The sequence below is a fragment of the Pseudoliparis swirei genome, chromosome 12, assembly GCF_029220125.1.
Source record: "Pseudoliparis swirei isolate HS2019 ecotype Mariana Trench chromosome 12, NWPU_hadal_v1, whole genome shotgun sequence".
Taxonomy (NCBI): Eukaryota; Metazoa; Chordata; class Actinopteri; order Perciformes; family Liparidae; genus Pseudoliparis; species Pseudoliparis swirei.
In genome coordinates, this window is record NC_079399.1 from 760,996 (window position 1) to 780,450 (window position 19,455).

The following is a 19,455-nucleotide window of genomic DNA, read 5'->3' on the forward strand; positions in this document are numbered from 1 at the left end:
GGAGTGACAGGTAACAAGTACACAAGTAGAGGAGTGACAGGTAACAAGTACACAAGTAGAGGAGTGACAGGTAACAAGTACACAAGTAGACCTGTAGAGTGACAGGTAACAAGTACACAAGTACACATGTAGAGGAGTGACAGGTAACAAGTACACAAGTACACCTGTAGAGGAGTGACAGGTAACAAGTACACAAGTACACATGTAGAGGAGTGACAGGTAACAAGTACACAAGTACACCTGTAGAGGAGTGACAGGTAACAAGTACACAAGTAGACCTGTAGAGGAGTGACAGGTAACAAGTACACAAGTAGACCTGTAGAGGAGTGACAGGTAACAAGTACACAAGTAGAGGAGTGACAGGTAACAAGTACACAAGTAGAGGAGTGACAGGTAACAAGTACACAAGTGTGACAGGTAACAAGTACGTGACAGGTAACAAGTACACATGTAGAGGAGTGACAGGTAACAAGTACACAAGTAGACCTGTAGAGGAGTGACAGGTAACAAGTACACAAGTAGAGGAGTGACAGGTAACAAGTACACATGTAGAGGAGTGACAGGTAACAAGTACACAAGTAGACCTGTAGAGGAGTGACAGGTAACAAGTACACCTGTAGAGGAGTGACAGGTAACAAGTACACAAGTAGAGGAGTGACAGGTAACAAGTACACATGTAGAGGAGTGACAGGTAACAAGTACACAAGTAGACCTGTAGAGGAGTGACAGGTAACAAGTACACAAGTAGACCTGTAGAGGAGTGACAGGTAACAAGTACACAAGTAGACCTGTAGAGGAGTGACAGGTAACAAGTACACAAGTACACATGTAGAGGAGTGACAGGTAACAAGTACACAAGTAGACCTGTAGAGGAGTGACAGGTAACAAGTACACAAGTAGAGGAGTGACAGGTAACAAGTACACAAGTACACATGTAGAGGAGTGACAGGTAACAAGTACACAACCTGTAGAGGAGTGACAGGTAACAAGTACACAAGTACACATGTAGAGGAGTGACAGGTAACAAGTACACAAGTAGAGGAGTGACAGGTAACAAGTACACAAGTAGAGACAGGTAACAAGTACACAAGTAGAGGAGTGACAGGTAACAAGTACACAAGTAGACCTGTAGAGGAGTGACAGGTAACAAGTACACAAATACACATGTAGAGGAGTGACAGGTAACAAGTACACAAGTACACCTGTAGAGGAGTGACAGGTAACAAGTACACAAGTACACCTGTAGAGGAGTGACAGGTAACAAGTACACAAGTAGAGGAGTGACAGGTAACAAGTACACAAGTAGAGGAGTGACAGGTAACAAGTACACATGTAGAGGAGTGACAGGTAACAAGTACACATGTAGAGGAGTGACAGGTAACAAGTACACCTGCAGAGGAGTGACAGGTAACAAGTACACAAGTAGAGGAGTGACAGGTAACAAGTACACATGTAGAGGAGTGACAGGTAACAAGTACACAAGTACACCTGCAGAGGAGTGACAGGTAACAAGTACACATGTAGAGGAGTGACAGGTAACAAGTACACCTGTAGAGGAGTGACAGGTAACAAGTACACATGTAGAGGAGTGACAGGTAACAAGTACACAAGTACACCTGTAGAGGAGTGACAGGTAACAAGTACACAAGTAGAGGAGTGACAGGTAACAAGTACACAAGTAGAGGAGTGACAGGTAACAAGTACACAAGTACACATGTAGAGGAGTGACAGGTAACAAGTACACAAGTAGAGGAGTGACAGGTAACAAGTACACAAGTAGACCTGTAGAGGAGTGACAGGTAACAAGTACACAAGTACACATGTAGAGGAGTGACAGGTAACAAGTACACAAGTACACCTGTAGAGGAGTGACAGGTAACAAGTACACAAGTAGAGGAGTGACAGGTAACAAGTACACAAGTAGAGGAGTGACAGGTAACAAGTACACATGTAGAGGAGTGACAGGTAACAAGTACACAAGTACACCTGCAGAGGAGTGACAGGTAACAAGTACACAAGTACACCTGCAGAGGAGTGACAGGTAACAAGTACACAAGTAGTAGAGAGTGACAAGTACAAGTACAAGTAGAGGAGTGACAGGTAACAAGTACACCGGTAGAGGAGTGACAGGTAACAAGTACACATGTAGAGGAGTGACAGGTAACAAGTACACAAGTAGAGGAGTGACAGGTAACAAGTACACAAGTAGAGGAGTGACAGGTAACAAGTACACAAGTAGAGGAGTGACAGGTAACAAGTACACATGTACACCTGCAGAGGAGTGACAGTACACAAGTACACATGTAGAGGAGTGACAGGTAACAAGTACACAAGTAGAGGAGTGACAGGTAACAAGTACACATGTAGAGGAGTGACAGGTAACAAGTACACATGTAGAGGAGTGACAGGTAACAAGTACACAAGTACACATGTACACCTGCAGAGGAGTGACGGGTAACAAGTACACAAGTATACATGTACACCTGCAGAGGAGTGACAGGTAACAAGTACACAAGTACACATGTAGAGGAGTGACAGGTAACAAGTACACAAGTACACATGTAGAGGAGTGACAGGTAACAATTACACATGTAGAGGAGTGACAGGTAACAAGTACACATGTAGAGGAGTGACAGGTAACAAGTACACAAGTACACACCTGCAGAGTGACGGGTAACAAGTACACAAGTAGAGGAGTGACAGGTAACAAGTACACAAGTACACATGTAGAGGAGTGACAGGTAACAAGTACACAAGTAAAGGAGTGACAGGTAACAAGTACACAAGTAGAGGAGTGACAGGTAACAAGTACACAAGTACTCAAGTAGAGGAGTGACAGGTAACAAGTACACAAGTAGAGGAGTGACAGGTAACAAGTACACAAGTAGAGGAGTGACAGGTAACAAGTACACATGTACACCTGCAGAGGAGTGACAGGTAACAAGTACACATGTAGAGGAGTGACAGGTAACAAGTACACATGTAGAGGAGTGACAGGTAACAAGTACACAAGTAGACCTGTAGAGGAGTGACAGGTAACAAGTACACAAGTAGACCTGTAGAGGAGTGACAGGTAACAAGTACACAAGTAGAGGAGTGACGGGTAACAAGTACACATGTAGAGGAGTGACAGGTAACAAGTACACAAGTAGACCTGTAGAGGAGTGACAGGTAACAAGTACACAAGTAGACCTGTAGAGGAGTGACAGGTAACAAGTACACAAGTAGAGGAGTGACAGGTAACAAGTACACATGTAGAGGAGTGACAGGTAACAAGTACACAAGTAGACCTGTAGAGGAGTGACAGGTAACAAGTACACAAGTATGTAGAGGAGTGACAGGTAACAAGTACACAAGTAGAGGGTGACAGGTAACAAGTACACATGTAGAGGGTGACAGGTAACAAGTACACAAGTAGACCTGTGGGAGTGACAGGTAACAAGTACACATGTAGAGGAGTGACAGGTAACAAGTACACAAGTAGAGGAGTGACAGGTAACAAGTACACAAGTACACATGTAGAGGAGTGACAGGTAACAAGTACACAAGTACACCTGTAGAGGAGTGACAGGTAACAAGTACACAAGTACACCTGTAGAGGAGTGACAGGTAACAAGTACACAAGTAGAGGAGTGACAGGTAACAAGTACACAAGTAGAGGAGTGACAGGTAACAAGTACACATGTAGAGTGACAGGTAACATGTAGAGGAGTGACAGGTAACAAGTACACAAGTACACCTGCAGAGGAGTGACAGGTAACAAGTACACAAGTAGAGGAGTGACAGGTAACAAGTACACATGTAGAGGAGTGACAGGTAACAAGTACACCTGTAGAGGAGTGACAGGTAACAAGTACACAAGTAGAGGAGTGACAGGTAACAAGTACACATGTAGAGGAGTGACAGGTAACAAGTACACAAGTACACCTGTAGAGGAGTGACAGGTAACAAGTACACAAGTAGAGGAGTGACAGGTAACAAGTACACAAGTAGAGGAGTGACAGGTAACAAGTACACAAGTACACATGTAGAGGAGTGACAGGTAACAAGTACACAAGTAGAGGAGTGACAGGTAACAAGTACACAAGTAGACCTGTAGAGGAGTGACAGGTAACAAGTACACAAGTACACATGTAGAGGAGTGACAGGTAACAAGTACACAAGTACACCTGTAGAGGAGTGACAGGTAACAAGTACACAAGTACACCCGTAGAGGAGTGACAGGTAACAAGTACACAAGTAGAGGAGTGACAGGTAACAAGTACACAAGTAGAGGAGTGACAGGTAACAAGTACACATGTAGAGGAGTGACAGGTAACAAGTACACAAGTACACCTGCAGAGGAGTGACAGGTAACAAGTACACAAGTAGAGGAGTGACAGGTAACAAGTACACATGTAGAGGAGTGACAGGTAACAAGTACACCTGTAGAGGAGTGACAGGTAACAAGTACACAAGTAGAGGAGTGACAGGTAACAAGTACACATGTAGAGGAGTGACAGGTAACAAGTACACAAGTACACCTGTAGAGGAGTGACAGGTAACAAGTACACAAGTAGAGGAGTGACAGGTAACAAGTACACAAGTAGAGGAGTGACAGGTAACAAGTACACAAGTACACATGTAGAGGAGTGACAGGTAACAAGTACACAAGTAGAGGAGTGACAGGTAACAAGTACACATGTACACCTGCAGAGGAGTGACAGTACACAAGTACACATGTAGAGGAGTGACAGGTAACAAGTACACAAGTACACATGTAGAGGAGTGACATGTAACAAGTACACAAGTACACCTGTAGAGGAGTGACAGGTAACAAGTACACAAGTAGAGGAGTGACAGGTAACAAGTACACAAGTAGAGGAGTGACAGGTAACAAGTACACATGTAGAGGAGTGACAGGTAACAAGTACACAAGTACACCTGCAGAGGAGTGACAGGTAACAAGTACACAAGTACACCTGCAGAGGAGTGACAGGTAACAAGTACACAAGTAGAGGAGTGACAAGTACACAAGTAGAGGAGTGACAGGTAACAAGTACACCGGTAGAGGAGTGACAGGTAACAAGTACACATGTAGAGGAGTGACAGGTAACAAGTACACAAGTAGAGGAGTGACAGGTAACAAGTACACAAGTAGAGGAGTGACAGGTAACAAGTACACATGTACACCTGCAGAGGAGTGACAGTACACAAGTACACATGTAGAGGAGTGACAGGTAACAAGTACACAAGTAGAGGAGTGACAGGTAACAAGTACACATGTAGAGGAGTGACAGGTAACAAGTACACAAGTACACATGTAGAGGAGTGACAGGTAACAAGTACACAAGTACACATGTACACCTGCAGAGGAGTGACGGGTAACAAGTACACAAGTATACATGTACACCTGCAGAGGAGTGACAGGTAACAAGTACACAAGTACACATGTAGAGGAGTGACAGATAACAAGTACACAAGTACACATGTAGAGGAGTGACAGGTAACAAGTACACATGTAGAGGAGTGACAGGTAACAAGTACACATGTAGAGGAGTGACAGGTAACAAGTACACAAGTACACATGTACACCTGCAGAGTGACGGGTAACAAGTACACAAGTAGAGGAGTGACAGGTAACAAGTACACAAGTACACATGTAGAGGAGTGACAGGTAACAAGTACACAAGTAAAGGAGTGACAGGTAACAAGTACACAAGTAGAGGAGTGACAGGTAACAAGTACACAAGTACTCAAGTAGAGGAGTGACAGGTAACAAGTACACAAGTAGAGGAGTGACAGGTAACAAGTACACAAGTAGAGGAGTGACAGGTAACAAGTACACAAGTACTCAAGTAGAGGAGTGACAGGTAACAAGTACACAAGTACACATGTACACCTGCAGAGGAGTGACAGGTAACAAGTACACATGTAGAGGAGTGACAGGTAACAAGTACACATGTAGAGGAGTGACAGGTAACAAGTACACATGTAGAGGAGTGACAGGTAACAAGTACACATGTACACCTGCAGAGGAGTGACAGGTAATAAGTACACAAGTATACATGTACACCTGCAGAGGAGTCACAGGTAACAAGTACACATGTACACATGTACACCTGCAGAGGAGTGACAGGTAACAAGTACACAAGTACACATGTACACCTGTAGAGGAGTGACAGGTAACAAGTACACAAGTACACATGTACACCTGCAGAGGAGTGACAGGTAACAAGTACACATGTAGAGGAGTGACAGGTAACAAGTACACACGTATGTATGTATACGGGTACGTAGTACACAGGTATAAGTACACGTATGTACCATGTGACGTACATAAAGTCCCCTCCTTGTCTCCTCGTCTCCTCACCTCCTTGTCTCATCTCCTCGTCTCCTCACCTCCTTGACTCCTCACCTACTTGTCTCCTTGCCTCTTTGCCACCTCATCTCCTCACCTCCTCGTCTCCTCATCTCCTCACCTCCTTGTCTCATCTCCTCGTCTCCTCACCTCCTTGACTCCTCACCTACTTGTCTCCTTGCCTCTTTGCCACCTCATCTCCTCACCTCCTTGTCTCATCTCATCTCCTCCTTGTCTTCTTGTCTCATCTCCTCGTCTCCTCACCTCTTTGCCACCTCATCTCCTCACCACCTTGTCTCGTCTCCTCACCTCCTTGTCTCATCTCCTCGTCTCCTCACCTCCTTGTCTCCTCACCTCCTTGTCTCCTCGTCTCCTCACCTCCTTCTCATCTCCTCACCTCCTTGTCTCCTTGCCTCTTTGCCACCTCATCTCCTCACCTCCTTGTCTCATCTCCTCGTCTCCTCACCTCCTTGTCTCCTCACCTACTTGTCTCCTTGCCTCTTTGCCACCTCATCTCCTCACCTCCTTGTCTCCTCATCTCACCTCCTTGTCTCATCTCCTCGTCTCCTCACCTCCTCGTCTCCTCACCTCTTTGCCACCTCATCTCCTCACCACCTTGTCTCACCTCCTCGTCTCCTCACCTCCTTGTCTCATCTCCTCGTCTCCTCACCTCCTTGTCTCGTCTCCTCACCTCCTTGTCTCATCTCCTCGTCTCCTCACCTCCTTGTCTCCTTGCCTCTTTGCCACCTCATCTCCTCACCTCCTTGTCTCCTCATCTCCTTGACTCCTCACCTACTTGTCTCCTTGCCTCTTTGCCACCTCATCTCCTCACCTCCTTGTCTCCTTGCCTCTTTGCCACCTCATCTCCTCATCTCCTCGTCTCCTCACCTCCTTGACTCCTCACCTACTTGTCTCCTTGCCTCTTTGCCACCTCATCTCCTCACCTCCTTGTCTCATCTCATCTCCTCCTTGTCTCCTTGTCTCATCTCCTCGTCTCCTCACCTCTTTGCCACCTCATCTCCTCACCACCTTGTCTCGTCTCCTCACCTCCTTGTCTCATCTCCTCGTCTCCTCACCTCCTTGTCTCCTCGTCTCCTCACCTCCTTGTCTCATCTCCTCGTCTCCTCACCTCCTTGTCTCCTTGCCTCTTTGCCACCTCATCTCCTCACCTCCTTGTCTCATCTCCTCGTCTCCTCACCTCCTTGTCTCCTCACCTACTTGTCTCCTTGCCTCTTTGCCACCTCATCTCCTCACCTCCTTGTCTCCTCATCTCACCTCCTTGTCTCATCTCCTCGTCTCCTCACCTCCTTGTCTCCTCGTCTCCTCACCTCTTTGCCACCTCATCTCCTCACCACCTTGTCTCACACCTCCCGTCTCCTCACCTCCTTGTCTCCTCGTCTCCTCACCTCCTTGTCTCATCTCCTCGTCTCCTCACCTCCTTGTCTCGTCTCCTCACCTCCTTGTCTCATCTCCTCGTCTCCTCACCTCCTTGTCTCCTTGCCTCTTTGCCACCTCATCTCCTCACCTCCTTGTCTCCTCATCTCCTTGACTCCTCACCTACTTGTCTCCTTGCCTCTTTGCCACCTCATCTCCTCACCTCCTTGTCTCCTTGCCTCTTTGCCACCTCATCTCCTCATCTCCTCGTCTCCTCACCTCCTTGACTCCTCACCTACTTGTCTCCTTGCCTCTTTGCCACCTCATCTCCTCACCTCCTTGTCTCATCTCATCTCCTCCTTGTCTCCTTGTCTCATCTCCTCGTCTCCTCACCTCTTTGCCACCTCATCTCCTCACCACCTTGTCTCGTCTCCTCACCTCCTTGTCTCATCTCCTCACCTCCTTGTCTCCTCACCTCCTTGTCTCCTCGTCTCCTCACCTCCTTGTCTCATCTCCTCGTCTCCTCACCTCCTTGTCTCCTTGCCTCTTTGCCACCTCATCTCCTCACCTCCTTGTCTCATCTCCTCGTCTCCTCACCTCCTTGTCTCCTCACCTACTTGTCTCCTTGCCTCTTTGCCACCTCATCTCCTCACCTCCTTGTCTCCTCATCTCACCTCCTTGTCTCATCTCCTCGTCTCCTCACCTCCTTGTCTCCTCGTCTCCTCACCTCTTTGCCACCTCATCTCCTCACCACCTTGTCTCACCTCCTCGTCTCCTCACCTCCTTGTCTCCTCGTCTCCTCACCTCCTTGTCTCATCTCCTCGTCTCCTCACCTCCTTGTCTCGTCTCCTCACCTCCTTGTCTCATCTCCTCGTCTCCTCACCTCCTTGTCTCCTTGCCTCTTTGCCACCTCATCTCCTCACCTCCTTGTCTCCTCATCTCCTTGACTCCTCACCTACTTGTCTCCTTGCCTCTTTGCCACCTCATCTCCTCACCTCCTTGTCTCCTTGCCTCTTTGCCACCTCATCTCCTCATCTCCTCGTCTCCTCACCTCCTTGACTCCTCACCTACTTGTCTCCTTGCCTCTTTGCCACCTCATCTCCTCACCTCCTTGTCTCATCTCATCTCCTCCTTGTCTCCTTGTCTCATCTCCTCGTCTCCTCACCTCTTTGCCACCTCATCTCCTCACCACCTTGTCTCGTCTCCTCACCTCCTTGTCTCATCTCCTCACCTCCTTGTCTCCTCACCTCCTTGTCTCCTCGTCTCCTCACCTCCTTGTCTCATCTCCTCGTCTCCTCACCTCCTTGTCTCCTTGCCTCTTTGCCACCTCATCTCCTCACCTCCTTGTCTCATCTCCTCGTCTCCTCACCTCCTTGTCTCCTTGCCTCTTTGCCACCTCATCTCCACACCTCCTTGTCTCATCTCCTCGTCTCCTCACCTCCTTGTCTCCTTGCCTCCTCCACAGAGCGCCATGCCTTCTTCAGAGCAATATTCGACCGTTACGCGGAGAAGGACGACAGCGACTCAGGTGACATCTTTGACTTGTCTTGGGAAACTACAAACATGGAGGAGCATTTGTAGTTCCGGTGTCGTGACGCTGTGCTCCTCCTCCAGGGAACATCGCTCTGGCCGTGTGCCTGTCGGTGGCCATCTTGGCTCTGCTGGCCGTGCTCACCTACTGCTTCCTGAAGGGCCGGAAGGGGCGCTCCCATAGGCCGGTGGCCACAGGCCCCGCCCACGGCTCCCATAGGCCGGTGGCCACAGGCCCCGCCCACGTGGCGCTGTCGCAGCAGGAGACGCTGGTGTCCAACAGCACCACCGGGGAGTGAGGATCGATCCGCGGGATGTGATCAGGTGTCGGTTCTTTGATGTCAGCTTGAATGTAAATAGGTCCTCCATATGTGTTAAGGTTTGATACTTTGTCCTGTTGTGCGTGTAATAAATAATAACTCCATAAACACTGTGTAATAAATAATAACTCCATAAACACTGTGTAATAAATAATAACTCCATAAACACTGTAATAAATAATAACTCCATAAACACTGTGTAATAAATAATAACTCCATAAACACTGTGTAATAAATAATAACTCCATAAACACTGTGTAATAAATAATAACTCCATAAACACTGTGTAATAAATAATAACTCCATAAACACTGGAATAAATAATAACTCCATAAACACTGTAATAGATAATAACTCTATAAACACTGTAATAAATAATAACTCCATTAACACTGTGTAATAAATAATAACTCCATAAACACTAATAAATAATAACTATAAACACTGTCATAAATAATAACTCCATAAACACTGTAATAAATAATAACTCCATAAACACTAATAAATAATAACTCTATAAACACTGTAATAAATAATAACTCTATAAACACTGTAATAAATAATAACTCTATAAACACTGTGTAATAAATAATAACTCCATAAACACTGTAATAAATAATAACTCCATAAACACTGTAATAAATAATAACTCTATAAACACTGTAATAAATAATAACTCTATAAACACTGTAATAAATAATAACTCTATAAACACTGTAATAAATAATAACTCCATAAACACTGTAATAAATAATAACTCCATAAACACTGTGTAATAAATAATAACTCTATAAACACTGTGTAATAAATAATAACTCCATAAACACTGTAATAAATAATAACTCCATAAACACTGTAATAAATAATAACTCCATAAACACTGTAATAAATAATAACTCCATAAACACTGTAATAAATAATAACTCTATAAACACTGTAATAAATAATAACTCCATAAACACTGTAATAAATAATAACTCCATAAACACTGTAATAAATAATAACTCCATAAACACTGTAATAAATAATAACTCCATAAACACTGTAATAAATAATAACTCCATAAACACTGTAATAAATAATAACTCTATAAACACTGTAATAAATAATAACTCCATAAACACTGTAATAAATAATAACTCCATAAACACTGTAATAAATAATAACTCCATAAACACTGTAATAAATAATAACTCCATAAACACTGTAATAAATAATAACTCTATAAACACTGTGTAATAAATAATAACTCCATAAACACTGTAATAAATAATAACTCCATAAACACTGTAATAAATAATAACTCCATAAACACTGTAATAAATAATAACTCTATAAACACTGTGTAATAAATAATAACTCCATAAACACTGTAATAAATAATAACTCCATAAACACTGTGTAATAAATAATAACTCCATAAACACTGTGTAATAAATAATAACTCCATAAACACTGTGTAATAAATAATAACTCCATAAACACTGTAATAAATAATAACTCCATAAACACTGTGTAATAAATAATAACTCCATAAACACTGTGTAATAAATAATAACTCCATAAACACTGTGTAATAAATAATAACTCCATAAACACTGTAATAAATAATAACTCCATAAACACTGTAATAGATAATAACTCTATAAACACTGTAATAAATAATAACTCCATTAACACTGTGTAATAAATAATAACTCCATAAACACTAATAAATAATAACTATAAACACTGTCATAAATAATAACTCCATAAACACTGTAATAAATAATAACTCCATAAACACTAATAAATAATAACTCTATAAACACTGTAATAAATAATAACTCTATAAACACTGTAATAAATAATAACTCCATAAACACTGTGTAATAAATAATAACTCCATAAACACTAATAAATAATAACTCTATAAACACTGTAATAAATAATAACTCTATAAACACTGTAATAAATAATAACTCTATAAACACTGTAATAAATAATAACTCCATTAACACTGTGTAATAAATAATAACTCCATAAACACTGTAATAAATAATAACTCCATAAACTGTGTAATAAATAATAACTCCATAAACTGTAATAAATAATAACTCTATAAACACTGTAATAAATAATAACTATAAACACTGTAATAAATAATAACTCTATAAACACTGTGTAATAAATAATAACTCCATAAACACTGTAATAAATAATAACTCTATAAACACTGTGTAATAAATAATAACTCTATAAACACTGTAATAAATAATAACTCCATAAACACTGTAATAAATAATAACTCTATAAACACTGTGTAATAAATAATAACTCCATAAACACTGTGTAATAAATAATAACTCCATAAACACTAATAAATAATAACTCCATAAACACTAATAAATAATAACTCTATAAACACTGTACTAAATAATAACTCTATAAACACTGTAATAAATAATAACTCCATAAACACTGAAATAAATAATAACTCCATAAACACTAATAAATAATAACTCCATAAACTCTGTAATAAATAATAACTCCATAAACACTAATCAGAATCAGAATCAGAATCAGAATCAGAAACAGGTTTATTGCCAAAGAATGAATGTTTTCACAAACAAACGAGGAATTTTTTTTGGTGGAAGGTGCAACATTTGGACATGACAAACAACAATCAACGCAAGGAGGAGGAGGAGGAAGAAGAGGGAGGAGGAGGAAGAGGAAGGGCAAGAAGGAGGGAGAGGAAGGTGGAAGAAGAGGTGGTAGTCCTGGGGGTGACAGTCAGTCAGTCCCGGGGTCCATTGATGAGCCCGACCGCCGTCGGGAAAAAGCTATTGGTGTGGCGGGAGGTCGTGGTCATGATGGACCGCAGCCTCCATAAACACTAATAAATAATAACTCTATAAACACTGTACTAAATAATAACTCTATAAACACTGTAATAAATAATAACTCCATAAACACTGTAATAAATAATAACTCCATAAACACTGTAATAAATAATAACTCCATAAACACTGTAATAAATAATAACTCCATAAACACTGTGTAATAAATAATAACTCCATAAACACTGTGTAATAAATAATAACTCTATAAACACTGTAATAAATAATAACTCTATAAACACTGTGTAATAAATAATAACTCCATAAACACTGTAATAAATAATAACTCCATAAACACTGTGTAATAAATAATAACTCTATAAACACTGTAATAAATAATAACTCCATAAACACTGTAATAAATAATAACTCTATAAACACTGTGTAATAAATAATAACTCCATAAACACTGTAATAAATAATAACTCCATAAACACTGTAATAAATAATAACTCTATAAACACTGTAATAAATAATAACTCTATAAACACTGTAATAAATAATAACTCCATAAACACTGTAATAAATAATAACTCCATAAACACTGTAATAAATAATAACTCCATAAACACTGTAATAAATAATAACTCCATAAACACTGTAATAAATAATAACTCTATAAACACTGTGTAATAAATAATAACTCCATAAACACTGTAATAAATAATAACTCCATAAACACTGTAATAAATAATAACTCCATAAACACTGTAATAAATAATAACTCCATAAACACTGTAATAAATAATAACTCCATAAACACTGTAATAAATAATAACTCCATAAACACTGTGTAATAAATAATAACTCCATAAACACTGTAATAAATAATAACTCCATAAACACTGTAATAAATAATAACTCTATAAACACTGTAATAAATAATAACTCCATAAACACTGTAATAAATAATAACTCCATAAACACTGTAATAAATAATAACTCCATAAACACTGTAATAAATAATAACTCCATAAACACTGTAATAAATAATAACTCTATAAACACTGTAATAAATAATAACTCCATAAACACTGTAATAAATAATAACTCCATAAACACTGTAATAAATAATAACTCCATAAACACTGTAATAAATAATAACTCTATAAACACTGTAATAAATAATAACTCCATAAACACTGTAATAAATAATAACTCCATAAACACTGTAATAAATAATAACTCCATAAACACTGTAATAAATAATAACTCCATAAACACTGTAATAAATAATAACTCCATAAACACTGTAATAAATAATAACTCCATAAACACTGTAATAAATAATAACTCCATAAACACTGTAATAAATAATAACTCCATAAACACTGTAATAAATAATAACTCCATAAACACTGTGTAATAAATAATAACTCCATAAACACTGTAATAAATAATAACTCTATAAACACTGTAATAAATAATAACTCCATAAACACTGTAATAAATAATAACTCCATAAACACTGTAATAAATAATAACTCCATAAACACTGTAATAAATAATAACTCTATAAACACTGTAATAAATAATAACTCCATAAACACTGTAATAAATAATAACTCTATAAACACTGTAATAAATAATAACTCCATAAACACTGTAATAAATAATAACTCCATAAACACTGTAATAAATAATAACTATAAACACTGTAATAAATAATAACTCCATAAACACTGTAATAAATAATAACTCCATAAACACTGTAATAAATAATAACTCCATAAACACTGTAATAAATAATAACTCCATAAACACTGTAATAAATAATAAACTCTATAAACACTGTAATAAATAATAACTCATAAACACTGTAATAAATAATAACTCCATAAACACTGTAATAAATAATAACTCCATAAACACTGTAATAAATAATAACTCCATAAACACTGTAATAAATAATAACTCCATAAACACTGTAATAAATAATAACTCCATAAACACTGTAATAAATAATAACTCCATAAACACTGTAATAAATAATAACTCCATAAACACTGTAATAAATAATAACTCCATAAACACTGTAATAAATAATAACTCTATAAACACTGTAATAAATAATAACTCCATAAACACTGTAATAAATAATAACTCCATAAACACTGTAATAAATAATAACTCCATAAACACTGTAATAAATAATAACTCCATAAACACTGTAATAAATAATAACTCCATAAACACTGTAATAAATAATAACTCCATAAACACTGTAATAAATAATAACTCCATAAACACTGTAATAAATAATAACTCTATAAACACTGTAATAAATAATAACTCCATAAACACTGTAATAAATAATAACTCCATAAACACTGTAATAAATAATAACTCTATAAACACTGTAATAAATAATAACTCCATAAACACTGTAATAAATAATAACTCCATAAACACTGTAATAAATAATAACTCTATAAACACTGTAATAAATAATAACTCCATAAACACTGTAATAAATAATAACTCCATAAACACTGTAATAAATAATAACTATATAAACACTGTAATAAATAATAACTCCATAAACACTGTAATAAATAATAACTCCATAAACACTGTAATAAATAATAACTCCATAAACACTGTAATAAATAATAACTCTATAAACACTGTAATAAATAATAACTCCATAAACACTGTAATAAATAATAACTCCATAAACACTGTGTAATAAATAATAACTCCTTCAACATGTGAAGTGTTCTTCAGAACATGTGAAGTGTTCTGGAGAACATGTGAAGTGTTCTTAGAACGTGAAGTGTTCTTAGAACATGAAGTGTTCTTAGAACATGTGAAGTGGGAGAACATGTGAAGTGTTCTTGGAGAACATGTGAAGTGTTCTTGGAGAACATGTGAAGTGTTCTTGGAGAACATGTGAAGTGTTCTAATAGAACATGTGAAGTGTTCTTAGAGAACATGTGAAGTGTTCTTGGAGAACATGTGAAGTGTTCTTGGAGAACATGTGAAGTGTTCTTCGAGAACATGTGAAGTGTTCTTAGAGAACATGTGAAGTGTTCTTGGAGAACATGTGAAGTGTTCTTGGAGAACATGTGAAGTGTTCTAATAGAACATGTGAAGTGTTCTTAGAGAACATGTGAAGTGTTCTTGGAGAACATGTGAAGTGTTCCAGAGAACATGTGATGTGTTCTGAGAATATGTGAAGTGTTCTTGGAGAAAGTGAAGTAATTTAATAGAAAGTGAAGTGTTCTTAGAGAACATGTGAAGTGTTCTTGGAGAACATGTGAAGTGTTCTTGGAGAACATGTGAAGTGTTCTTAGAGAACATGTGAAGTGTTCTTGGAGAACATGTGAAGTGTTCTTGGAGAACATGTGAAGTGTTCTTGGAGAATATGTGAAGTGTTCTAATAGAACATGTGAAGTGTTCTAGTGTTCTACTGTTCTAGTGTTCTAGTGTTCTAGTGTTCTACTGTTCTAGTGTTCTAGTGTTCTACTGTTCTAGTGTTCTACTGTTCTACTGTTCTAGTGTTCTACTGTTCTAGTGCTCTACTGTTCTAGTGTTCTAGTGTTCTAGTGTTCAACTGTTCAACTGTTCTACTGTTCTAGTGTTCTACTGTTCTAGTGTTCTAGTGCTCTACTGTTCTAGTGTTCTACTGTTCTAGTGTTCTACTGTTCTAGTGTTCTACTGTTCTAGTGTTCTAGTGTTCTACTGTTCTACTGTTCAACTGTTCTAGTGTTCTACTGTTCTAGTGTTCTACTGTTCTACTGTTCTAGTGTTCTACTGTTCTAGTGTTCTACTGTTCTACTGTTCTAGTGTTCTAGTGTTCTACTGTTCTAGTGTTCTACTGTTCTAGTGTTCTAGTGTTCTACTGTTCTACTGTTCTAGTGTTCTACTGTCTGTCTGTCTCTATGCCCCCCACCTGTCTGTCTCTATGCCCCCCCACCTGTCTGTCTCTATGCCCCCCACCTGTCTGTCTCTATGCCCCCCCACCTGTCTGTCTCTATGCCCCCCCACCTGTCTGTCTCTATGCCCCCCACCTGTCTGTCTCTATGCCCCCACCTGTCTGTCTATGCCCCCACCTGTCTGTATGCCCCCACCTGTCTGTCTATATGCCCCCACCTGTCTGTCCTCATGCCCCACCTGTCTGTCTCATGCCCCCACCTGTCTGTCTCTATGCCCCCACCTGTCTGTGCCCCCCCCCACCTGTCTGTCTCTATGCCCCCCACCTGTCTGTCCCCATGCCCCCACCTGTCTGTTTCTCTGCCCCCACACCTGTCTGTCTCTATGCCCCCCACCTGTCTGTCTCTATGCCCCCCCACCTGTCTGTCTCTATGCCCCCCCCACCTGTCTGTCTCTATGCCCCCCACCTGTCTGTCTCTATGCCCCCACCTGGTCTCCTATGCCCCCACCTGTCTGTCTCTATGCCCCCACCTGTCTGTCTCTATGCCCCCCACCGTCCAGTCTCATGTCTCTAGCCTTTACCTGTCTGTATATGCCCCCACCTGTCTGTCTCTATGCCCCCACCTGTCTGTCTCTATGCCCCCCACCCGTTCACCTGTCTGCCCCCACCTGTCTGTCTCATGCCCCCACCTGTCTGCCCCACCACCTGTCTGTCTCTATGCCCCCACCTTTCTGTCTTGTGCCCCCACCTGTCTGTCTCTATGCCCCCCACCTGTCTGTCTCTCATGCCCCCACCTGTCTGTCTCTATGCCCCCCACCTGTCTGTCTCTATGCCCCCCCACCTGTCTGTCTCTATGCCCCCCCACCTGTCTGTCTCTATGCCCCCCACCTGTCTGTGTCTGTCCCTATGTCCCCACCTGTCTGTCCCCCACCTGTCTGTCCCATGCCCCCACCTGTCTGTCTTATGCCCCCACCTGTCTGTCTCCCACCCGTCTGGTCTCTCATGCCCCCACCTGTCTGTCCCCATGCCCCCCACCTGTCTGTCTCTATGCCCCCACCTGTCTGTCTCTATGCCCCTGCACCTGTCTGTCTCTATGCCCCCACCTGTCTGCTGTCTCTATGCCCCCACCTGTCTGTCTCTATGCCCCCACCTGTCTGTCTCTATGCCCCACCTGTCTGTCTCCTATGCCCCCCACCTGTCTGTCTCTATGCCCCCCACCTGTCTCTATGCCCCCACCTGTCTGTCTCTTGTCTTCCCCACCTGTCTGTCTCTATGCCCCCACCTGTCTGTCTCTTATGCCCCCACCTGTCTGTCTTTATGCCCCTCACCTGTCTGTCTCTATGCCTTTTACCTGTCTGTCTATGCCCCCACCTGTCTGTCTCTATGCCCCTGCACCTGTCTGTCTCTATGCCCCCCACCTGTCTGTCTCTATGCTCCCACCTGGTCTGTCTCTATGCCCCACCTGTCTGTCTCATGCCCCCACCTGTCTGTCTATATGCCCCCCTGTCTGTCTCTGTGCCCCCACCTGTCTGTCTATATGCCCCCACCTGTCTCTCTGCCCCCACCTGTCTGTCTCTTGCTCCCCACTGTCTGTCTCATGCCCCCACCTGTCTGCTCTGCCCCCACCCTGTCTGTCTCTATGCCCCCAGCCCCACTGTCTCTATGCCTCCACCCGTCTGTCTCTATGCCCCCACCTGTCTGTCTCTATGCCCCCCCACCTGTCTGTCTCTATGCCCCCCCACCTGTCTGTCTATATGCCCCCCCACCTGTCTCTGCCCCCACCTGTCTGTCTCTATGTCCCCACACCTGTCTAATCTTGCCCCCACCTGTCTGTCTGTCCATGCCCCCACCTGTCTGTCTCATAATGCCCCCCACCTGTTCTGTAATGCCCCCACCTGTCTGTCTCTATGCCCCCCACCTGTCTGTCTCTCTGTATGCCCCCACCTGTCTGTCTCTATGCCCCCACCTGTCTGTCTCTCTATGCCCCCACCTGTCTGTCACCATGCCCCAACGTCTGCTCTCATGCCCCCACCTGTCTTGTTCATATGCCCCCACCTGTCTGTCTCTATGCCCCCACCTGTCTGTCTCTATGCCCCCCCCTGTCTGTCTCTATGCCCCACCTGTCTGCTGTCTCTATGCCCCCACCGTCTGTCCCTATGCCCCACCTGTCTGTCTCTTGCCTCCCCCACCTGTCTGTCTCAGCCCCCCACCCGTCTGTCTCCCTAAGTTCTACCCGTCTGTCTCATGCCCCCACCCGTCTGCTGTCACTGCCCCACCTGTCTGTCTCTATGCCCCCACCTGTCTGTCTCTATGCCCCCACCTGTCCATATGCCCCCACCCGTCTGTCTCATGCCCCCCCACCCATTATGCCTCACCTGTCTGTATTCTATGGGTCTCTCATGCCCCCACCTGTCTGTCCCCATGCCCCCCACCTGTCTGTCTCTCATGCCCCCTGCACCTGTCTGTCTCTATGCCCCCACCTGTCTGTCTCTATGCCCCACCTGTCTGTCTCTATGCCCCCACCTGTCTGTCTCTATGCCCCCACCTGTCTGTCTCATGCCCCCACCTGTCTGTCTCATGCCCCCCACCTGTCTGTCACTATGCCCCCACCTGTATGTTCCTATGCCCCCACCTGTCTGTCTCTATGCCCCCACCTGTCTGCTGTCTATATGCCCCCCACCTGTCTGTCTCATGCCTCCCACCTGTCTGTCTCTATGCCCCCACCTGTCTGTCTCTATGCCCCCACCTGTCTGTCTCTATGCCCCCACCTGTCTGTCTCTATGCCTCCACCTGTCTGTCTGTCCTTATGCCCCACCCGTTCCTGTCTCTATGCCCCCACCTGTCTCACCCCCATGTGCCCCCACCTGTCTGCTGTCTCTATGCCCCCACCTGTCTGTCTCTATGCCCCCCCCTGTCTGTCTCTATGCCCCCACCTGTCTGTCTCTATGCCCCCACCCGTCTGTCTCTCATGCCCCCACCTGTCTGTCTCTCAGTGGGTCACCTGACCACCTGTCTGTCTCTATGCCCCCCCACCCGTTCAAGGTCTCTATGCCCCCCACCTGCCTGTCTCATGCCCCCCACCTGTCTGTCTCTATGCCCCCACCTGTCTGTCTATATGCCCCCACCTGTCTGTCT

The 19,455-nt window shown here is 42.3% G+C and overlaps 1 protein-coding gene across 1 annotated transcript in view; it reads left to right on the plus strand.

Moving 5' to 3' along the window:
• The window catches only part of LOC130202438 (kunitz-type protease inhibitor 1-like), a 27,722-nt gene extending 18,021 nt beyond the window's left edge, over positions 1-9,701 (plus strand). Inside the window, exons 9-10 of the mRNA XM_056427975.1 lie at positions 9,180-9,242; positions 9,329-9,701. Coding sequence (XP_056283950.1) covers positions 9,180-9,242; positions 9,329-9,543 — 278 coding nt within the window. The 3' untranslated portion in view covers positions 9,544-9,701. The remainder of the gene's footprint in view (positions 1-9,179; positions 9,243-9,328) is intronic.
• Positions 9,702-19,455: the final 9,754 nt, after the last annotated feature.